Here is a 23,934-nt window from a genome sequence, read left to right as displayed (position 1 = left end):
GGGAGCTGGAACATTGCAGGAACAGACATCAGGAAGATCAGGTACATAAGGCCCTCTAGCCATCGAGGACGTCAGGCCTTCTGGAACATCAAGAGGGCAGAGACGGAGGATGACAGGTACATCAGGACATCAAAGACCAGGATCAGGAACAGCAGAGACGAAACGAAGAATACTGGAACACCAAGAATACTGGAACACCAAGCAAGAGCAGAAGAATACTGGAACACCAAGAATACTGGAACACCAAGCAAGAGCAGGAACATGGAGTCCAAGGGGAAGGAGAAGCTCCTCAGACGACTGGCTCATTGCGAAGGCAAAGCTGACTGGAAGTTGAAGTCCTTTTACAGGACTGAAGACAGGCAATTCCCTGGGAGGAGTTTGGATGGGCCACACCTAGCTGGCCCTATAACTGAGGAGAAGTGCTGCGAGCCGGCCCCTAGGGAGAAGGGCATGTCCCACACCAGGAAGTCCATGAAGATCAGAGCAGGCCTCAGGCATTGAAGGCTTCCCAGGCCCTGGAGCAAATCCTGGACAGTTCATAGGCGAGACTCCAGCTTAGGAGCGGCCTCCAGGAAAGAGGTGAGAAGCCAAAACTGTGAGGCACTTCAAAGGGGCGTGGGATAAACATTGTGGATCCATCAGGTCCAGAGGACACGTATAAAAGAGCAAGTAGCAAAACACTGCACGGAGCGGCAGTAGCCACAGAGGCATTCACAGAGCGGGATGCCAGTGGCCAGTGGTAGGTGTTCCACCTTCACGGAGCGGAAGGATGGAGGGCTGTCATCTCCCAATTAAATAAAAAAAAAAAAAACCAGGGATGGGATCCATCAGGTCTAGAGGACGCATATAAAGAGCAGGTAGTAAAACACTGCACGGAGCGGCAGTAGCCACAGAGGCATTCACGGAGCGGGATGCCAGTGGCCAGTGGTAGGTGTCCACCTTCACGGAGCGGAAGGATGGAGGGCTGTCATCTCCCAATTAAAACAAAAAACAAAAAAAGAAAAAAAACGGATGGGTTCATGGGCTATAGGTATTACCAATTATTAGGCTTTTCAATATTTGATGATAGTTAATGTGACTTTCAAGGCATACTTCACTTTCAATGCATATCCAGCATAGTTCCCTGCTTCAATGACAGGGGAAAAGAAAAACTAATACTTCACACATATCCAGCATTGCCCTCTGCTTCATGGCAGAGAGCTATGCTGCCGCTTACCCAACTAATCAAACTTAATATTTCACTTGGGAGCAGCTCCATCACTGCTCTCTATATTAATAGTTGGGGTGAAAAGGGAATTAGAACATAAGGTTACTAAGAGCCAAGAGAAACAGATAAGTATGAGAAAAAATAAGTGTGAAGCTTGCTGGGCAGACTGGATGGACCGATTGGTCTTCTTCTGCCGTCGTTTCTATGTTTCTATGTTTCTAAGCCTCCCATAGCACAGCTACAGGAGGATTCATAACAGTAGGCGTCCCTGCACCATTTATGCATTGTAATCATGAAGTTGTTTGGGACTCTAATTTAAAAAAATTTTTTTAATTCTTAAAAAAAGTAGTATAAAACACTAGTATGGAGGTGGTAGGAGGTTTATGATTACAATACATAAATGGTGCAGGGACGCCTACACACACATATGAAACCTTCTACCCACTACAAAAAATGTTTTTGTTTTTAAACAAAATAAAATATTGAAGTAAAAATGTTCCTATTAATTGTGTAGGCATTGAGATAACACTTGAAATACATAAAATATAAAGATAATATGTACGGATAAAAAATAGTTTAATATCACAGTGATAGAACAGCAGGAGCTGTTCTTTTGATGAATATACAGTTAATAGATCACTCTTTTTGGTGGTGTTGATAAATTGTTACTTAGCCCGATAAGTATTACCTGGCTAAATTTAGACCTGCTGTGGAACTTAAGCTGGTTAAGTGGCTTATCCGGCTAAGTGGCAAACGCTGAATATCCAGTGGCTGCTACTTAGCCGATTAAAATGAACTCAACTGGCTAAGTTATTTTTTAATATCAGCTTCTCTCTATTTTCTGACCAAATGTGGATATGTGATGGTTCTGAAAAAAAACAAAACAGAAAAGTTCAGGAAAAAGAAAATAAACCTTTTTCTCCAAAGCCTCTAAGTAGAAAAATTGGAAATTTTTCCACTTTTAGCCTGGGGGGGAGACAGAAAAAAAGGTTTATTTTTCCAGGCTTTCAATTCCCTAGCCAAGTGCCAAAATATCTTTAACATCTCTTTAATAGATGCTGATGTGCATTTGGGAGTGGGGAGGGATAAAGGCATCTTGTATATATTTATTTATTTATTTATTTATATAATTTATATACCGGAGGTTCCTGTATAATATACATATCACCCCGGTTTACAAGGAACAGTAACTATCGCTACATTTAGCGGTTTACATAGAACAGAATTAGGAAAAAAGTTTTTACATTGAACAAATGAAGTAAGCAAGTTTTTCCATTGAACAAACGAATATATAATATATGGATATAATATATAAATATATGGAGTCTGTGAGCATGTGCTGACCTATATGTTGCTTATTTCCTGCTTTTAGTGCCACCACTGGCACTGCCAGAGATACACTGGACAAGAAGAGAGTGATCAGAGTTCCCCATGTAGAGGAGGATTGGGTCAGTGCTTCAGAAAGAACTCTCTCATGTGCCAGGCGGTAGCATATGTGCTGGGTGTTGCCAATCTCTAGTCTATGGTAATCAGCTAAAAAGATGCAAAACTGAGCCATCTTCGCAGACCTCTTCTGCAAAGAAACTCAGAATTGTTTAATAGACAAAGAAGCCAGTCATTTAGATTTAAACTCAAATAAACTAAATAGTTTGTATAATGTCACAGTGTTTGCATCATATTTTAAAGGATTTAAGAATGTAGAGGTTGAATTTACCATGTATCAGAGGCTCTAAGTACACACATTAGGGCTTTTATTTTTTTTCAGTTGGATTTTTTGTTTTTATTTTTCGGTCCATTTAATAGGGTTTTTTGGGGTTTGGTTCATTTCCCAAATGAAAAAAAAACCATTAAATGTCCAAAAAATCCCCAAAACACAAACATAACTGAACTGAGCCTCCCTGAGGCCCTCCCATCTGGCAAAGAGAAGCCTGAGGACCAGGCTTCCCCAGGCCCCTCTGACCCCCACCCCTGTGGTAAAAATCTAGCCCATCTAGGCCTATCCAAGTGGACTTCCCTAGAACCTTCCGATGCTCACTTCCTGTTAAAATTTTCCAGGGCTGGGGACCTTACCTGCTCCCACTTGCCCCATCTGTAAGGCCCAGCATAGTTGTAAGGAAAGGAGCAAAACCCACTCACTCCCACCTTACGCCATATAAGAAAAAAGTGCCAACTGTCCCTGAGATGGATGCCAAGTGATATCACTTTGGTATAGTCCTGTGGGCCACTGTTGTCATTTTTAAAAGTGCTGAGAGCACAGACAGCAATGGGTGGGCTTCGCTCCTGCCCTTCCAACTATGCCAAGCCTTACAAATGAGTTAAATGGGGGCCAGGGAGATCTCCAGCCCTGGAAAATGTTAACAGGGAATTGGGGTCAGTGGGGAAGGGGAAGACCAGCCAGGTAGGCTTGGGCCCCAGACTAGATTTTAACAGTGGGGTGGGGATTGGATAGGCCTGGGGAGACACAAATGGATAGGACCTGGCCTCAAGCTTCTCTTTGCTGGGCATGAAGTGGGCAACAGGTCCTCAAGGAGGTGTAATGTTTTTTGTTGTTGGTGTGTACAGAAACGAAAATACCTGAACATTTTGGGGTATTTTCGTAAGAGGCCATTCTCAGTTCCATTTGGAATAAACCAGAAATGGCTTCACTCATCCCATTAGTGTATTTGTTAAAAACGAATGCACATGTATAATACTCATTATGGTCTTCTCAGTGATTTCTCTTTTTTTTTTTAATTTAAAGTTTTTATTGAGACATCAACAAATACAAAAAGAACAATATACACATTGAACAATAGTATGCATATAATAACCACTTCTGCAAAAGTGAAACTGGCAAAGTCACATAACTAAGCGGTGTAAGCAGATAATAATAAAACCATTGCAAACCCTCAAGTTTAATTTTTAAACCAGATGATACCCCCTTGAGCCCCCCTTCCCTCCTGCCCCAGTCCCACTTTACCCTGCTGGTGTTGAGCATTTATAATGGAGAATAAATAAAATGAAATGAAATTATCAGTTAGGGGCTGGTTTCGATCTGTATTGATTGTGCTTTTATGTATTGATTGCTTTTATGCAATATTTGCCCGCCAAGTAGTATATGGCTGCTATATCTTTCGAAAAGCCCAAAGGTTTTCTGTTTATGTGCTGTGATCTCTACTAACATGTAAATTTTCCCTAGGTTATGTTGTACTTCAGCAATCCCCGGACTTAGGGGTGATTTCTATTGCCTTGCTATTGCTAACCTGGTGGCGGTGAAAATATAATTAACTAGACGATTTTCACCCCCCTTGCTCGGTAGAAGTTTAATGCCCAATAATGCATGGTGTGGGGTTACTACTAACGAAGTTTGTAACAGTTGACCAATCCAGAGCTCCACATCCTGCCATAAACGTTGAACCACTCAACATTCCCACCACATATGTAAATAACTACCCTCGACCCCACAGCCTTTCTAGCACAGATACGAAAGTGTAGGTTTAATTTTATGAAGGCACACCAGATATAAGTGCCATCTATAGAACAATTTTAAAGAATTTTCAACCATGGAGGCTGCAATTAACCTTTACCTAGCTGGTGGATGATTGCCTCCCATTCCATTTGTGAAAATGTAGTAAGATCTTTTTCCCAGGCGATCATATGAGTGGGCTTCACAAAAATATCACGCCCTAACATTGCATATAGCAGTGATAGCAATTTTGTGGCATGATCAGCTTTATTACATAGTATTTCACAGTCAGACCGGCCTTGGTGCAGGTGACCTACTATTAACTGTGTGAGTGTGAAGTGCCTTAATTGAAGATATGGATATATATCCATATCAGCCAAACCATATCTCATTTGTAGTTCTGAAAATGGGAGAATATCTTCCAACCCCCAAACGTTCCCAAAGGCGAATGCCCTTAGATTCCCAATTTCGAAAGGCAGAAGACTGATATCCCGGAGTGAAGTCGTAATTTGCATATAGGTATGTACAGCGATGATATTCTCTCATACCTAGTAGGAGAGGGCTCCTGCTATTCCACAGTTCTAGCGGTATAAGCATAGAGGGAGGTAGGAAATCCTTAGGCGATATTATCCACGTTTTCTGGGGTTGCCAAAGGAGACTAGATAGTGGTATATTGCCCAGTAATTGTTGGCTAAAAATTACCCAAGGTTTAGGTGCAGCCTTTTTATGCCAATCCACTAAAACCTTATTTTGTGCAGCCATATAGTATTTTACTAGATTTGCAACTCCCATCCTTCCCTTTAGTCGTGGTTGAAACATATCCCGACGTGCTATCCTAGGTCTCGTTTCCCCATATATAAGACATGATTTTCTTCTGCCAGTTTAGTAATTTGGATCTTGGGATAGCTATTGGTAGGGTTTGAAACAGATAAGGCAGTTTGGGTAAGACTGTCATCTTGACCACCGCTATCCTACCCAGCCAGGATATACTATATCTGTTCCATTCCTCAAGATCCCTGGATATTTTCTGCCATAAGGAGTCATAATTCAACTGAAACATGTCATATGTAGCGCTGATGTATACACCTAGGTATTTTAATTGTGTCTGTGCCCATTTAAATCGAAATTGCTTTTGAAGTATGGCTGCCATTGGGGAAGGGGTATTTATATTCAGAATTTCAGACTTCTCCCAATTAATGCGAAATCCTGATATTGAACAGAAAACCTCCAAGGCAGATGTCAAATGTGGCAGAGAAGTCTCAGGGTCAGTAATTGTGATCAAGATGTTGTCGGCGAATAAAGACAACTTAGAGGAAAATTGACCCAGTTCAATCCCCTTTATGTTAGGATTAGTTCGTATTTTGTCAGCAAAGGGTTCCAAAAATATAGCGAATAAAAGCGGGGATAAGGGACACCCCGTGCCTCGTTCCTTACTGGAAAGGTGGTGGAATATCCTCCATTTACTTTTATACATGCTTGGGGATTCTCATAGAGTTGTCGGAGCCATTGTAGAAAGAATTGCCAAAGTTTAATTTGCACAATAAAGCGAAAAGATAGGGCCAGTGCACCATATCAAAGGCTTTCTCGGCGTCAACCAAGAGAGCCAAAGTAGAGATGTTATGTTTTGTCACCCACCATATCATATCTAAAATTTTGTGCAGGTTATCACTGGCTTGCCGCCCTGGGATGAAGCCAGCCTGATCTGGGTGGATAATTTGGGCAATAAAGCTATTCAAGTGTGTTGCTAGAATTTTAGACAATAGCTTCAGGTCAATATTGATCAAGGAGATCGGGTGGTAGGAACCACAAAGCATCGGGTCTCTACCTGGTTTAGCAAGACCGTGATTCCGGCAGTATTGCCTGCAGGGGAAAGAGAGGTCCCTTCTCGTAGTGCCTGGAAAAATTTCACCAAGAGGGGGGCCAACTGCGAAGAAAAGACCTGATAAAAGCAGCCTGTATATCCATCAAGTCCAGGAGATTTCCCAGGCTTTAACGATTTTATAGCTTGATGGACTTCAGTTTCTGTAATGTCTTTTTCTAAAATGGCTCATTGGGACTTAATTAGTTCCGGAAATTGAACACTCCCCAAATATTCATCTATCTCTTCAGAACTTATCTCTCCATACTTAGAGTAAAGCTCCGAATAAAATTGAAGAAATCTTTGACGAATGAATTTATTGTCCCCATTTTGTGCTTTTATTTTAACTATAGTGGATTGGGCTTGTCTATGTTTAAGGGTTTGGGCCAGTAGTTTCTCGGCCTTATTGCCTCCTTCAAAGTATTTTTGTTGGGTTAAGTTTAGTTGATGAGTTAATGCCAAGGCGTCTATAGATTCTATCCTATTACGTAATGTAGTTATTTGAGTTATAATAGAAGTAGAGGTGGGATTATTCTTGTCTCTTCTCAACATAGAAACATAGAAACATAGAAATGACGGCAGAAGAAGACCAAACGGCCCATCTAGTCTGCCCAGCAAGCTACGCACTTTATCCATTTTTTTCCCCTTTTTTTCTCTCCCACCTGTTACTATTGGCTTCCAGTACCCTCCAGCCCTAATCAATTAGGGGTAGCAACCGCTGTAACAAGCAGGCCACACCCTTACCCCATACTCTTACCCACCCCTGTTTTTATTTATTTATTTATTTATTTTGAGATAGCAGCCCTCCATCCTTCCGCTCCGTGAAGGTGGAAGACCAACTACTGGCCACTGGCATCCCGCTCCGTGAATGCCTCTGAGGCTACTGCTGCTCCGTGCAGTGTTTGAATGCCTCTGTGGCTACTGCCGCTCCGTGCAGTGTTTGAATGCCTCCTCTTTATTCACACCCTCTAGACTTGATGGATCCACAGTGTTTATCCCATGCCCCTTTGAAGTCGTTCACAGTTTTAGACTTCACCACTTCCTCCAGAAGGGCATTCCAGGCCCATCTAGTCTGCCCAGCAAGCTACGCACTTTATCCATTTTTTCCCCTTTTTTTTTCTCCCACCTGTTACTATTGGCTTCCAGTACCCTCCAGCCCTAATTCCCCTCCACCCCACCACCAATTTAGAGAGCAGCGCCGTATCTGCATCCAAGTGAACATCCAGCTCAATTAGGGGTAGCAACCGCTGTAACAAGCAGGCCACACCCTTACTCCATACTCTTACCCACCCGTTTTAATTTTTTTACTTTTTGAGATAGCAGCCCTCCATCCTTCCGCTCCGTGAAGGTGGAACATCAACTACTGGCCACTGGCATCCCGCTCCGTGAATGCCTCTGTGGCTACTGCCGCTCCGTGCAGTGTTTGAATGCCTCTGTGGCTACTGCCGCTCCGTGCAGTGTTTGAATGCCTCCTCTTTATTCACGCCCTCTAGACTTGATGGATCCAGTGAGAGATAAGACCCTCTCTGGCTTCTTCCCTTTGTTTTTTAAGGAATGAAGAGCGAGCAATGAATTTGCCCCTCAAAACAGCTTTTAAGCAATCCCATAAGATCACCGGATTAACTTCCCCTGTATCGTTGTGCTCTAAATATTCAGCAATCTCAGCTTGCATCTGAGTTATATACTGAGGTTCATCAAATAAGGAGTCATTTAACCTCCAGAAATGGAGGCTTCTATCATAATCCTGTACGTCCAGGGTAAACCATATTGGAGCGTGGTCTGACCATAGAATAGGTTCAATATCAATGTTTATGACCCTCGGTGCCAAGCTGTTACTAACGAGAAACATATCCAATCTAGAATAACTCTTGTTGGGATGAGAGAAGAAAGTGTAGTTTCTGGATTTAGGATACCTGGAGCGCCAGATATCTATAACCTCCTAGCATTTCATAAAGGTTTTCAAAGCAGTTCTAGCTACTTTAGGATCATAGCTGTGACCACCAGAGGTGACTAGTCTGGGATTGAGAGTTAGGTTAAAGTCACCTCCTTTGATCGCATGTCCTATCTTCTCTGCCATGGTACGAGACAAGGTATGATATAAGTCTGCCTTATGTGTGGTAGGGCCATTAACTGAGACTAAAGTAAACAGCTCCCCCCCTACGGTTATTGTAACTAATAGAAATCTGCCTTTGGGGTCAGAATGGGCCCTTTTAACTCGAAGTGCAAATCCTTATGTATTGGGATGCCTAATCCTGCATATTTGGTCTGCTTTGTGGCAGACGCCCAATATTGATGTGGGAATTTATCGGATTTCATTAACCCTTGGTATCTTTTCCTTAAATGTGTCTCCTGAAGAAACACAACATTGACATGCAGTCTATCTACCGTATTTTTCGCTCCATAAGACGCACTTTTTTTCCCCCAAAAGTGGGGGGAAAATGTCTGTGCGTCTTATGGAGCGAATATAAAAAAAAAAACCTAAAAATCTAACAAACCCCCTCCCACCCTCCCACCCTCCTGACCCACCCCCCCCCCCCCCCCCCCCCAAGACCTGTCAAAAGTCCCTGGTGGTCTAGCGGGGGTCTAGGAGCAGTCCGGGAGCAATCTCGTGGACTTGGGCCGTCGGTTGCCAGTAATCAAAATGGCGCCGACGGCCCTTTGCCCTTACTATGTCACTGGGGCCGACCAATGGCAACGGTTGACCCCAGCTGGTTTCGCACAAAAAATTTTTTTAAAATTTTCCCCCTCTGAATCCTAGGTGCGTCTTATGGTCAGGTGCATCTTATGGAGTGAAAAATACGGTAATTCTTTAAATAACAAACGGCGCTTTCTAGGAACATTAAGGTCTTTCACGTTTAACGAAAGAAATCTAAAAGTCGCCATCATCATGTGTCATACTGCCCCCTCCTTCATGAATATGACCTCTCCTTTGTTCACTCATCAGTCTACATAGAAAAGTAAAACCTTTTAAATTATCAGGCATTTCGTCACATGAGAATAACCAGCAAGCACATATACTCAACAGCCATGCTTCTGCATGTGTATTAAGTGTGTAGAATATGACCACCCACCCCCATAATGTTAACAGCAACATCTCCATAGCAGAGAAAAAAATCTCCCTTCCCGTTCATCACCCCTCACCCACCCTTCCCTAATACCTGAGATAGAAATCCCATATCCCAGAAAATTGATGGAGGAAGTTAGGTCACTCCTCCTGTGCCCCATTTCCGAACCTACATATTTAACCAACAGGAACTTTTGGTCTGAGCTTATTTAAACATATAAAGGTGCTGGACCTCATGATATAGTCTTAACCTGTAAACCATAGTCAAAGATATCTATAATCATCCACGGTTGTGGCTGCTAGTGACAGCGTCCATCAGGATTGAACTTTCTTATAATTTGTAAAGTCACGCTGGATCTGTCTGTGTTTTTGCCCCAATAGAGTTCCGCTGGAGTCGGTGGCTACCATTCGTGACTCACTGCCATCGTGGCTGTGCCATGGAAGCGCTGCAGTTGGTATTCCTCGCTGTGGAAGCTTTGGGCGGGATCTCTACGACCATGCCTGCGAGTTTAAGGATCTCCGCAGCCTCCTCCACTGACTGCACCCGATGTGATATCTCTTGTAGCGTGAAGACTAAACCTCCCGGTAACAACCATCTGTAGCAGATATTAGAAGCCAGGAGCTGTGCGGTAACGCATCTGAAATCTTGTCTTTTCTTCAGTGTGGCTGCGGCTAGATCCGCAAAGATAGCAATCTCGTGGCCTTCCCACTGCCACATGCGTTGTTTGCTCGCTATATTATAAATTTGCTCTTTCTGTTTATAAGAGTGATAACACACAATAATATCCCTTGGTTGGTTAGGTAATTTGGGCCCCAAGGTTCTGTGAGCCCGCTCGATTTTAATAGGGGGAGCCTCAACGTCCAGAGTGTGCTCACCTTGTGTCAGAAAAAATTGAGAAACTTTTGTCACCGCTGCGGTGCAGTCTGTAAATTCTTCTGGCTCCAGCATGCCTCTAATGCGAATGTTGCAGCGTCGGCTGCGATTTTCAATATCTTCCAATTTGTCTGAGAGATTTTGGCAAGTAGTGTGCAAAGCTTCATTTTCTTTTTGAAGATTATGCCAGCCTTCTCCCTGAGTTTCAAGGCGGATCTCCGTTTCATCAAGTCGCCGAGCCATCTCTGCTGATTCTTCTCGTAGTTCCGCGATTAAGGTGGCCACTTCCAGTTTATATGTTTTAATATCTTGTCTCAGTTCTCTGAACCATCCTCTCATTTCTCCGCGAGTGGGATAATCATCATTGAATTCGATCAGTCTGCACTCGTCTCTCCTGTCTCTTCCCTCGTTTCCTCCAGTGCCATTTTACCACGTGAATTCTCGGGATCTTCTCCACTCTTCGCATATGAAAATTTTCACAAATCTGCTGATTTTTTTCTTCGCCAACGCTGCCATCAGTGTCCTGTATCAGTAAGCTGCCAGGTGATATAAGCTGCGGATCCAGTTGTAATCCAAAAGATTAAATTTGGTCCGATCAAAACGGAGAGCACAGGTTTAGGCTGCTCTCATGAGGAGTGATGTCACTTCCTCCTCGATTTCTCTTTATTCTAGTAATGTAAAAAGTACTTCATATTATCCCCTTGGCATGACAAGTTTTCCAAGTACAGACAGAAGTATATCTGCATTGGTGGTAGAGACTACTGGATTCTTTGCAGTTTCCGATATCTTTTATTGGATCAACATAAGAATTATCTTGAATTATGGATATACATTGAGGACATGTTCAAAGCTATTTATGTAGGTAAAAAAAAGTGTTTGGCTGTTTGAAAATTGCCCTCCCTAAATCTTGCTAGAAATATGCTTGGTTTTCTACAAAGCATGTACTTTTATCTACATTTAGAGGAGGCATTCCCTAAATGGGGCTAAATGAGGCAGGGTTAGGTTGGGAAAGGAAAAGTGAACATGTAGACTGCATTTTCAACTTTATCTGTGTATTTTTACAGCAAAATTCAACCCACAAAAATAACAGGATTAACTGTACCCATAGCAAGTTTCAAAGTGTTAATATGCATGTACTGTCACTTTGAAAATTGGTATAAAGTCTGCATACAGTTTGAAAATTGCCACCATCATGCCCATCATTTTTAGACATCAGACTTTATCCACCTAAAGATAGCACAACCTGTAAACAAGCATGCCTAGATTTAGCAAAATGTTGCTTACCTGTAACAGGTGTTCTCACACGACAGCAGGATGTTAGTCCTCACATATGGGTGACATCATCAGGATGGAGCCCAATCACGGAAAACTTCTGTCAAAGTTTCCAGAACTTTGACTGGCCCCTAACTGGGCATGCCCAGCATAGCACTAACCCTGCAGCCAGCAGGGGTCCCCCTTCAGTCTTATTTAAAAGCTACAGGCAGTGCCGAAAAATAAAATAATAAAATGTTACGAACCCAACACCGCGGGGTGGCGGGCGGGTTTCGTGAGGACTAACTTCCTGCTGTCCTGTGAGAACACCTGTTACAGGTAAGCAACATTTTGCTTTCTCACAGGACAAGCAGGATGGTAGTCCTCACATATGGGTAAGTACCGAGCTGAGGATGTCCGAACATGCACCAAATGTACCCAAAGGAGTGCAACAGGCACAACAACTGGAGTGGAATTTGGGAGAGGGCATCCTGAACCCTACCGGGCAGGCAGAAGAGTGTTGGTACGTCACGTTGTAAACAGGTTACAAAGGACAGACTGGCCGAAGATGGAATCTTGTCTTCCAGCTTTGTCCAAGCAAAAGTGGGCTGCAAAGGTGTGGAGAGAACTCCAGGTGGCACTCTGCAAATGTCAGGAAGCGGCACCGATCGTAGGTGTGCTACTGAAGTCGCCATGGCCCTCACAGAGTGTGCTTTAACACGGTCTTGGAATGGAATGCCCGCTTGCTGACAGCAGAAGGTTATGCAGTCCGCCAACCAGGAGGAAAGAGTCTGCTTACTCACAGGCTTCCCTAACTTGTTAGGGTGGAAAGAGACAAACAATTGAGTGCTTTCCCTGTGGGCCGCTGTACGGTCTAGGTAAAACGCTAGAGTCCGTTTATAGTCAAGGGTATGCAGAGCCTGTTTTCCTGGGTTGGTATGGGGCCTGGGAAAAAAGGTAGGTAGTATGATGAATTGATCAAGACGAAAAACCGAAACTACCTTAGGTAAGAATTTCGGGTGAGTGCGGAGTACCGCCCGGTCCTGCAGAAGTTTAGTGTAAGACAGATAGGTAACGAGAGCCTGCAATTCACTAACTCTGCGAGCTGAAGTGATAGCCAAAAGGAAAATCACTTTCCATGTGAGATATCTGAGATCACAGGAGTGAAGAGGCTCAAAAGGTGGCTTCATGAGCCGTCCCAGAACTAGATTAAGGTCCCAAGAAGGGGCTGGAGGACGTAGCGGAGGCTTGATGTGAAGCAAGCCCTTCAAGAAACATGTTACAAGGGGGTGTACTGATATAGAAACATCCCTGACACCTTCATAGGAGGCGGCTACCGCACTGACATGCATTCTAATGGAGGAAGTCTTAAGACCTGACTCTGATAGATGCCAGAGATAATCCAAAAATTTTGGGATTGGACAGGAAAAGGGGTCAAGAGACTGAGAAGAGCACCATGACGTGAACCTTTTCAATTTGTAAATGTAAGCTTTTCTCGTGGAAGGCTTCCGTGAAGCAATCAGGACACGGAAAACTGGCTCAGAAAGGTTAAGTGGCTGAAGGATTGACCTTTCATAAGAACATAAGAACATAAGAAAATGCCATACTGGGTCAGACCAAGGGTCCATCAAGCCCAGCATCCTGTTTCCAACAGTGGCCAATCCAGGCCATAAGAACCTGGCAAGTACCCAAAAACTAAGTCTATTCCATGTAACCATTGCTAATGGCAGTGGCTATTCTCTAAGTGAACTTAATAGCAGGTAATGGCCTTCTCCTCCAAGAACTTATCCAATCCTTTTTTAAACACAGCTATACTTACTGCACGAACCACATTCTCTGGCAACAAATTCCAGAGTTTAATTGTGCGTTGAGTAAAAAAGAACTTTCTCCGATTAGTTTTAAATGTGCCCCATGCTAACTTCATGGAATGTCCCCTAGTGTTTCTACTATCCGAAAGAGTAAATAACCGATTCACATCTACCCGTTCTAGACCTCTCATGATTTTAAACACCTCTATCATATCCCCCCCTCAGTCGTCTCTTCTCCAAGCTGAAAAGTCCTAACCTCTTTAGTCTTTCCTCATAGGGGAGTTGTTCCATTCCCCTTATCATTTTGGTAGCCCTTCTCTGTACCTTCTCCATCGCAATTATATCTTTTTGAGATGCGGTGACCAGAATTGTACACAGTATTCAAGGTGCGGTCTCACCATGGAGCGATACAGAGGCATTATGACATTTTCCGTTTTATTCATCATTCCTTTTCTAATAATTCCCAACATTCTGTTTGCTTTTTTGACTGCCGCAGCACACTGAACCGACGATTTCAATGTGTTATCCACTATGACACCTAGATCTCTTTCTTGGGTTGTAGCACCTAATATGGAACCCAACATCGTGTAATTATAGCATGGGTTATTTTTCCCTATATGCATCACCTTGCACTTATCCACATTAAATTTCATCTGCCATTTGGATGCCCAATTTTCCAGTCTCACAAGGTCTTCCTGCAATTTATCACAATCTGCTTGTGATTTAACTACTCTGAACAATTTTGTGTCATCTGCAAATTTGATTATCTCACTCGTCGTATTTCTTTCCAGATCATTTATAAATATATTGAACAGTAAGGGTCCCAATACAGATCCCTGAGGCACTCCACTGTCCACTCCCTTCCACTGAGAAAATTGCCCATTTAATCCTACTCTCTGTTTCCTGTCTTTTAGCCAGTTTGCAATCCACGAAAGGACATCGCCACCTATCCCATGACTTTTTACTTTTCCTAGAAGCCTCTCATGAGGAACTTTGTCAAACGCCTTCTGAAAATCCAAGTATACTATATCTACCGGTTCACCTTTATCTACATGTTTATTAACTCCTTCAAAAAAGTGAAGCAGATTTGTGAGGCAAGACTTGCCCTGGGTAAAGCCATGCTGACTTTGTTCCATTAAACCATGTCTTTCTATATGTTCTGTGATTTTGATGTTTAGAACACTTTCCACTATTTTTCCTGGCACTGAAGTCAGGCTAACCGGTCTGTAGTTTCCCGGATCGCCCCTGGAGCCCTTTTTAAATATTGGGGTTACATTTGCTATCCTCCAGTCTTCAGGTACAATGGATGATTTTAATGATAAGTTACAAATTTTTACTAATAGGTCTGAAATTTCATTTTTTAGTTCCTTCAGAACTCTGGGGTATATACCATCCGGTCCAGGTGATTTACTACTCTTCAGTTTGTCAATCAGGCCTAGCACATCTTCTAGGTTCACCGTGATTTGATTCAGTCCATCTGAATCATTACCCATGAAAACCTTCTCCATTACGGGTACCTCCCCAACATCCTCTTCAGTAAACACCGAAGCAAAGAAATCATTTAATCTTTCCGCGATGGCCTTATCTTCTCCATGCCGTCAGAGACAAGGCTTGAAGGTTGGGATGTCGTAGGCACCCATCGTTTTGTGTGATCAGAAGCGGGTCCTTTCCCAAGGGAATGTGCCTGCGGATGGAGAGGTCCTGAAGTATTGGAAACCACACTTGGCGTGGCCAGTGAGGTGCTATCAGGATCATGGTTCCCTTGTCCTGACGCAACTTCACGAGAGTCTTCGAGAGAAGAGGGAGTGGAGGGAATGCGTAAAGCAGACCGGTTGCCCAAGAGAGAGAGAATGCGTCTCTTGGTTGAGAGAGTTTGCTGCGAATGAGAGAGCAGTAGTTCTCCACTTTGCGGTTTTGTGGAGACGCAAAGAGGTCTATCCGAGGATATCCCCATTGTTGGAAGATGGAGTCCGCTACCGAGGGGTTGAGAGACCACTCGTGCGGTTGAAACACGCGACTCAGCTTGTCTGCTAGGACATTGTCCACTCCCGGCAACCAGGTGGCTCTGAGGTACATCGAACGGGAGAGAGCTTCCGCCTAAATCTGCGCAGCTTCCTGACACAGAAGGAATTAGCCCGTGCCTCCTTGTCTGTTGATGTACCACATCACCACCTGGTTGTCCATCTGAATCAGGATGACTTGATTTGAGAGGCGATCCTGAAAGGCCCTGAGAGCGTATCTGATTGCTCGAAGTTCCAGGAAATTTATTTGGTGTTTGGCTTCCTCTGGAGACCAAGAGCCTTGTGTCTGCAGATTGGCTACATGGGCTCCCCACCCGAGGTTGGAAGCGTCGGTGGTGAGAATGATTTGAGGATTTGGAACCTGGAAGGGCAATCCCTGGAGGAGATTGGTCTGATTTTTCCACCAGGTGAGAGGCAGACGGAGTGAGTCGGTGATGCGGACAATGGCCGACAGAGGCTGAATAGCTTGAGTCCATTGAGAGCTCAGAGTCCAGTGCATGAGTCTCATGGCCAAGCGGGCCATTGGTGTGACATGGATTGAGGACGCCATGTGTCCCAGAAGCACAAGAAATTGGCGTGCAGTCGCGGAGCGCTGAGACTGCAGCTGGTGAGCAAGGGACGCAAGAGCTAGTGCCCGTTGTCCAGGTAGGAAAGCTTTTGCCTGTAAGGTGTCCAAGTCTGCCCCAATGAACGATAAGGTTTGAGATGGGACTAAGTAGGATTTTTCGTAATTGATGAGAAATCCTAGTGAAATCAGAGTGTGTAAGGTTAGATTGAGGGACGACAGAGCAGCTTGCTGAGTGGGAGCCCTGATTAACCAATTGTTCAGGTAGGGGTAGACGTGGACACCCTGGGTTCTGAGAAAGGCTGCGACAACTACGAGGCATTTGATAAAGACTCGTGGCGCAGATGCTAGGCCGAACGGGAGCACTCAATATTGATAGTGCTGGGGGCCTACTAAAAACCTCAGGTACTTGCGATGAGCTGGAGATATCGCAATGTGGGTGTATGGTCCTGGAGGTCGAGAAAGCAGAGCCAGTCTCCTCTTTGTAGAAGAGGTAGAAGCGATCCCAAGGCGACCATCTTGAACTTTTCTCGTTGAAGGTACTTGTTCAGAGCCCGTAAGTCTAGAATAGGATGGACGCCTCCCGATTTTTTGGGGGATTAGGAAGTACCGGGAGTAGAACCCTAGGCCTTGCTGGGAAAAAGGAACGGGTTCTATCGCTCTTGACTGGAGAAGGAGGGAGACCTCTTGATCCAGAAGAATGGAGTGATTAGATGTTGTCCACGTCTGTAGAGGTGGGGAATCCGGTGGTAGAGCGAGAAAGTTCAGATGGTAACCCTGAGCAATGATTGCTAATACCCATTGGTCAGAGGTGATTGAGTGCCATATGTTGTGGAAGTGGCACAATCGACCTCCTACTGGTATATGGAAGAGAGGAATTTGGCTGCTGCTCTCTAAATGAAAGTCAAAAACCTGAAGCAGGTCCTGGTTGAGGAGCTGCTTGTGATTTTTGTTTTCGAGCTTGACGAGACTGTGGTTTTTGATAAGGTCTCGTGGCACAGGATCTGGATGGTGGCGGGTAAGACTTCTTCGGGCGGAAGAATGACTTCTTAGAATCCTTTCTAAAAGGCTGTTTTGAGAAGAAGTCAGAAGGCATCAAAGAGAGCTGTCTTAGGGTCTCATGATGATCTTTTAATTCTGCTACCATCCGTTGAATCTGCTCGCCAAACAGATTATCTCCAACACAAGGCAGGTCAGATAATCAGTCTTGAACTTCTGGGCGAAGGTCAGAAGACTTGAGCCAGACCCAACGCCTTGCCGAAATGGCAGCTGCAGACACTCTTGTGGAAGTGTCGACATGCAGAAACATGGCTGTTGAGTATATGTGCTTGCTGTTCGAATCTCATGTTTGCCTGCCTCAAAACCCTTATTAACTAGGGTTTGTAATTGTTCTTGAAATTGCTGAGGCAGGGAGTCTGAGAAGTCCTATATCTGCTTAAAGATGACCCTGTTATATTGGGTCATATAAAGTTGGTAGGCTGCAATTCGGGAGATGAGCATGGCCCCTTGAAATACTCGGCGACCAATGTAGTCAAGGAACTTCTGTTCCTTTCCAGGAGAAACAGATGAGTGAGGTTTTGACCTCTTTGCCCTTTTTTGTGCAGACTCTACAACAACTGAGTGGTGATCAAGCTGAGATTTTTCAAAACCTGGGGCTGATTGCACCAAGTAGGTGGTGTCAGCTTTTCTATGTACTGGAGCAATTGATCCAGGATGTTCCCAGTTCTTCTTAAGAAGATCAAGAAGGACCTGATGGATGGGAATAGAGGTGATTACCTTGGGGGCATCCAGGAATTGGAGTAATTTCATCATATGGTGCCTATCATCTTGCTCAGTCTGCAATTGGAAACAGACCAATTCAGACATTTCCTTCACAAAATTTATAAAGGAGAGGTCCTCTGGGGAAGAACGCTTCCTACTCTCAGTGGGTGAAGGTGGTGAGGGCAAATCATCTGTGTCTGTTGAGGTGTCATCACCCCAGGTGTCATAAGGGTCAGCACCTGCACCTCTAGGGACCAGAGGGGGACAGTGTGGTTGAAGACCTGAAGGTCCCGGCCTTGGCTCCGAAGGAATCAGAGGAATTATCGGAGGTACCGATGATGGCATCGAGGGCACCGATCCAGGCATCGAAAGCATCGATGGATGAATCGGTGAAGCCGATGGATGTATTGGCACCGATGGTTGGATTGGTGGTGAGGGACGTATCGGCATCGATGGCTGAGGCAGAACCCCCGATGGGGGAATGCGAAACAGTGTTTCTCCTCCTGATGAAGCAGTCAGTGGGGAGGGCATCGGAGCCATCGGAGACCCGGGAGCCATCGGAGGAAAGGTGGTCATCAGTGCTTCCAACCTGGCTAGCAGCGGTGCCAATGCTGCTGGAATCGGGTCGATGATCGGTTCCACAGACGGTGCCGGTGTCGATGCCGGAGGAACCTGAAGATGTTGCATTGCTTTGTCAATGGCCTCCTGAACCATCCGGTCCAGTTCTTCTCGGAGACCTGGAGCAAGCAGCCCCGGCTCTGGAACAGAAGAAGAGGCAGAGGCATAGCCGAAGGGACCACCGTTACAGGTGGAGTCGTGGCTCCCGATCTCCGATCGGGTGAAGTATGCCTCGGTGACTCGGTCACAGGAATGGTCGGTGCCTTTCCTAGATGGGGTCTCTTTGACAGCGGCTTGGACGATGGCGAGGTAGATGATTTCGCTCCCTCGATGGTCCGAGTCTTACGGTGTCGATGGTTATGTTTTTCCCTACGATCCCCTCGATCCTGAGGGGGAGTGGAGGGTGTCGATGGCGGTCGGTCACCGGTCGGTGGACGATGCTGGCGCGAAGTTGACGGTGCCGGTTCCGACGACGTCGATGCAATGGACAGAGTCGGGGTTTGAGCACGGGAGAAGTTCCATCTTCTCCATTCTGGCCTTTCGACCCTTCGGAGTCATTAAGGCACATTTGGTGCAGGTAAGTACATTGTGCTCGTGTCCTAGGCACATTACACAGACTTTATGCGGGTCTGTGATAGACATGGTGCAGATACAGTCCGGGCACCTACGGAACCCCGACGCCGTGGCCATGGTAAAAATCGAGCCGCGGTTTGGTCGACGGTCAGTAGGCTGCGCGGACGAAACTCGACGGTAATCGCCGAAGAACGGTTAAAAACGTACCGGAGTACCGCAGACTTAAGATAGTTAGAGGGGGGACCCCTGTGGGGCAAATAACTTTTAGTAATTCCGTGAGGAAAATTCCTGTCAGGAATCTCTTCAGAGCTCCTTTACCGCGATTCTACTGCTACTCGGAAAAAAGAAGACTGAAGGGGGACCCCTGCTGGCTGCAGGGTTAGTGCCTTGCTGGGCATGCCCAGTAGGGGCCAGTCAAAGTTCTGGAAACTTTGACAGAAGTTTTCCGTGATTGGGCTCCATCCTGATGATGTCACCCATATGTGAGGACTACCATCCTAGTTGTCCTGTGAGAACAGGTAACATGCCCATTGACTTGATTCAAACCACCATAAATAATTGGTCATCACAAGGGAGACTACTTTTGTCATATATGGAGCACACATGATCCCCAAGAGAATCAAACATGCCCTCTTGCTCTCAAATGCAGTATTACATTCAAAGGACCCAATTTATCACTATGCATTTACCATAAAAAATACTTAGGAAATCTTATTATTTTACTGAAGGTAAAAATTAAAAACTTGCATTACTCACCTGAGCAATGCCAACTAAGAAGGTACAGTGACAGATGGGACTCAATAGCCACACAAATGCCTTTGGGAAATCCTCCACCAAGACAATGGAGAGGCCAACGCATCCAAAGACTAGTGTGGCCAAAATCTCCACAGCACCCACATGCACTGACTTTTTGAAAATGGGAGTCAGCATTAAGGCAAAGAACATCTAAAGGAGTAAATCAGAAAGTTACTGAATGCACAACACATTACAGATAGTTAACATGAAACCAGGATGAGTCTTGATAGTAAACTTGGTCTTTTACAAGGATTCAGTCAGGTCACATGCTTGTGAACTTTTTTTGTGGGCAAGTAAGAACACTGTCTTCATGCTATTTCTTTCTGAACTGTTAAGGTGTCATAAGCTAACAAACTTCTTCTAATTTTGAACTGTTGTTCTTTACTGTTGCTAACTGGAGTGCACCACTCATTAGCACATTTGTCTAAAGCTTCTCTCCTTAACTGTTCTAGCACTGGAGTGAAGCCTGTGAGCATCACCCCTCCCTCACACTGAATGTAAATCAAGCTGCCTGTCTGTCACAGTATAAAACAGGGCCATGAGCTGGTATAAATGCCTCTCTCTGATATTAATAATTCATTTTTCATTGCTCCCTTGGAACTTCTCTTCCCATTTGCTATCATGGGAAAAGAAAGATGTGTGTATACCAGGGTAGGAGACATACCATAAAGGGTTCTTTTCCTGCTAAAGTGATATTCCTTGCCTCATATTGACAAAATGTCAACGCAATGCTGCTACACAATACCCACCATTAGAAACTACTGGATTTGCCAGTGGTTTTCAATCTTTTTCTAGTTAAGGAATCTTATATTATGAAACTCTGAGGAAACTTAACCCTCTTTCCCTCTTGGAATATCCAGACTTCTCCCCATCAGAACTTTTGACTGGCATGCCTTCCAGTCTCACTGCTCTCTCTCATATATCCTCAGTCATTGCTCTCTTTTTAACCTCCCAGACCCCAGTGCTTATTCTTAACACATACCTCCTCCTAAATGCTGCCATTGATGCTGTCAGAGCAGCGACACCCTCCAAACAACTGTTGCCTTCCCCTATCATCCATCCATTTGAAACCACCTGAATAACACTTCTTACTTCAGCATCCATAACTACCTCCCTTACCATCCTATTTATCTAAAATCATCTCTCATCCATCTACCTATAAACCACATCTCTCATCCACCATCAGAGCCAGCCTTTGGGTAGGGTGAGCTGGGTTGTCGCCTGGGCTGCCATGATGCTGAGGGGTACTCTAGGCATTGCCAGCATCACCCATCCTGCCTTGGCCCAAAGACAGGCCCACCAGGGCCATGGCAGACCCCATCCCACCATGGCATGAAGAGAGGCCTGGAGGGATTGTGGCAGACCCCATCCTGCCGCAGTCCAAAGAGTAGCCCAGTAGTACCACAGCGGACTCCATTCCGCTGAAGCTCAAACAGAAGCCCAGTGGGGCCATAGTAGAACCCATCCCACTGTGACCCAAAGAGAGGGAAAAGGCCCGAGAAAGGAAAATTGGTTCTTAATAGCTAATTTCCATTCCTGGAATACCACGGATAAGTCCAGACTCCTGGGATTATGCCTCCCTTCAAGCAGATGGAGACAGAGGAAGTTTCACTGTGACTGGCATATAACCCAGAGTGCCACCTGCAGTCCCTCAGTATTTTGTACCCAAACCAAGATTCACTACATAACACTCCTACTGAAATGCTAACAAAGGTTCACAAACGAGCAGAGGGAACAAAGGTAAATCCCCACTTTAAAAGAAAACTATTACATAACTCCTAACCAGGAAAACAAACTTGAAATCTTAAACAGCTCTGCAGCTTATATACAATATCACCATGACAGAAGTACGAGCGGACTCTCCCTCGCACCAGGGCGGGACTCTGGACTGATCCGTGATATTCCAAGAATGAAAATTAGCAGGTAAGAACCAATTTTCCTTTCCTGATCATACCTGGATCAGTCTAGACTCCTGGGATGTACCCAAGCTTCCCTAACTAGGGTGGGACTGAGAGAGTCCCAATCAAAGCACACTCTCACTAAAGCCCATAGTCTCTCTGCCTTGGACATCTAAACGATAACGTTTAGTGAAAGTGTGCAATGACTTCCAGGTAGCCACCCAACAAATTTCTTGCGGCAACACCAGCTGACACTTGGCCCACAACATCGTCTCAGATCAAACCAAATGTGCCCTCATTCCTTCCGGGACCGGACGCCCCTTACATATATAAGCCAAGCTTATTGTCTCTTTCAACCATCTTGCTATTGTGGACTTTGAAGCCTTCTGCCCTTTCCTAGGACTGCTCCATAGCATAAAGAGATGGTGTGACACCCTGAAACTATTGGTGGCTTTGAGGAAATGCAACAAAGCCCTCCTCACATCCAAACACTGCACCCCTCTAGCATGTGGAAATGACACATCCAAATCCAGAAAGGCTGGGCGTTCCATTGTCTGATTCAAATGGAAGGCGGACACAACCTTTGGGAGAAAGGAGGGCATCATCCTCAAAGATATCCCAGAATCCAAGATTTTCAGAAACACCACCTTCAAGGTGAGATCCTTTACCATTGCCCTTCTCAAAAAGAAATACACACAACCCTTGAAATGTTAGATTAAAGTTCCATGAGGGACATATTTTCCGCCCAGGACGACACAGTAGCTTTGCCCCTCAGAGGAAGAGAACCACATCTGGGTGAGCAGCCAACGACACTCCATGCACCTTGCCCCATAAACAGCCCAAGGCCGCAACCTGAACTTTAAGAGAGTTAAAAGCCAAGCCTTTAACCAAACCTTTCTGTAATAAGGTCAAAATGTGAGCTAATGAGGCCTGCATCGTGAGTATTCCTCAACCTGTGAACCAGGTCTCAAAGACCTTCCAAACTCTTACATTTGACAACGAAATTGAAGTCTTTTTAGCCTGCCATAAGGTGGAAATGACATCCTCCGAATATCCTTTTTTTCTCAAAGCCAAACTGCGAGACAGAAGCGATCTGCCCAATCTGAAAAGACTGGACCTTGCCGAAGCAGACTCATCAAATGTGCAAACCGTAGCGGACCATCCACCACCAAGTTGACCAGGTCCGCGAACCACGATCGCTTCGGCCATTCTGGCACCACCAGAATCACCTCCCCGAGATGATTTTCTATTCACTGTATCGGTTTCCCTACCAGGGGCCACGGGGGGAACATGTAAAGAAGAATCCCTCGGAGCCAGGATAGAAGTAGAGCATCTACGCCCTCTGCTGCGTGCTCTCATCTGCAACTGAAGAACCGGGACACTTTGGCATTCTTCCATGACACCACTAAGTCCAGCAAGGAGTACCCCACCAGTGACCTATCAGAGTCATTGCCTCGTCTGACAACTCCCACTCCCTGGGATCCAGCTTCTGGCAACTAAGAAAATCTGCCTGCACGTTGTCCACCCCAGCAATGTAAGACGCTGCTAGCATAGCTAGATGCCATTCTGCCCAAAAAAACAACTCCTGAGCTTCCAGGGCTATTACTCGGCTCCTGGTTCCCCGTTGACGGTTGATATAAGCCACCATGGTCGCATTGTCTAACAGAATGCGCACCAAGCAGCCTCTCAACAGAGATGTTTCCAAACAATTGAGAGACCAGGACTTCTCTTCCTCAGACCTTTGCCCCTGTGCTAATTCTGGCATACCACTCCCTGGCATCGGTGATAACTACCACACAGCTAGGAACTTCCAAGTCTACTCTGCGTCTCAATTGTTCTTGACCAAGCCACCATGAGACTGGACCTGGCAGGTTCCACGAGTGACAGAAGAAGATAAAACTGCTCTGACAAAGGACCCCATCAAGAAAGAAGAGATTTCTGCAGAGGTCTCATGTGCGCAAAAGCCCAAGGGAGCAGCTCCAATGCCAAGGCCATACAGCCCCAATACCAGCAGGAAATCCCAGACCCTGAGACCCGCCGCATGCAACAGCCTGAGTACCTGCTTCTGCAGCTTGAGAATAGGACCCTCTATATGAAAAACCTTCCCTAACCTGGTGTCAAAGCGCATTCCCAAGAACTCCAGAACCTGCGACAGAGTAAGATAACTTTGCCAGATTCACCACCCAGTCCAGAGAC

General features: G+C 45.1%; 1 protein-coding gene across 2 annotated transcripts in view; it reads right to left on the bottom strand.

Annotated features, from left to right (window-relative positions):
• Positions 1-23,934, bottom strand: part of ABCA5 (ATP binding cassette subfamily A member 5) — a 510,372-nt gene that overhangs the window by 415,106 nt on the left and 71,332 nt on the right. For both annotated transcript variants that reach the window (XM_029599288.1, XM_029599289.1), the window contains one exon: positions 19,802-19,990. In XM_029599288.1, the coding sequence (XP_029455148.1) occupies positions 19,802-19,990 (189 nt within the window). The remainder of the gene's footprint in view (positions 1-19,801; positions 19,991-23,934) is intronic.

Source organism: Rhinatrema bivittatum, chromosome 4 (genome assembly GCF_901001135.1).
Source record: "Rhinatrema bivittatum chromosome 4, aRhiBiv1.1, whole genome shotgun sequence".
NCBI classification, from domain to species: Eukaryota; Metazoa; Chordata; class Amphibia; order Gymnophiona; family Rhinatrematidae; genus Rhinatrema; species Rhinatrema bivittatum.
The sequence above is the reverse complement of the archived record's forward strand: the minus strand, read 5'-3'. Positions and strand labels throughout refer to the sequence as shown.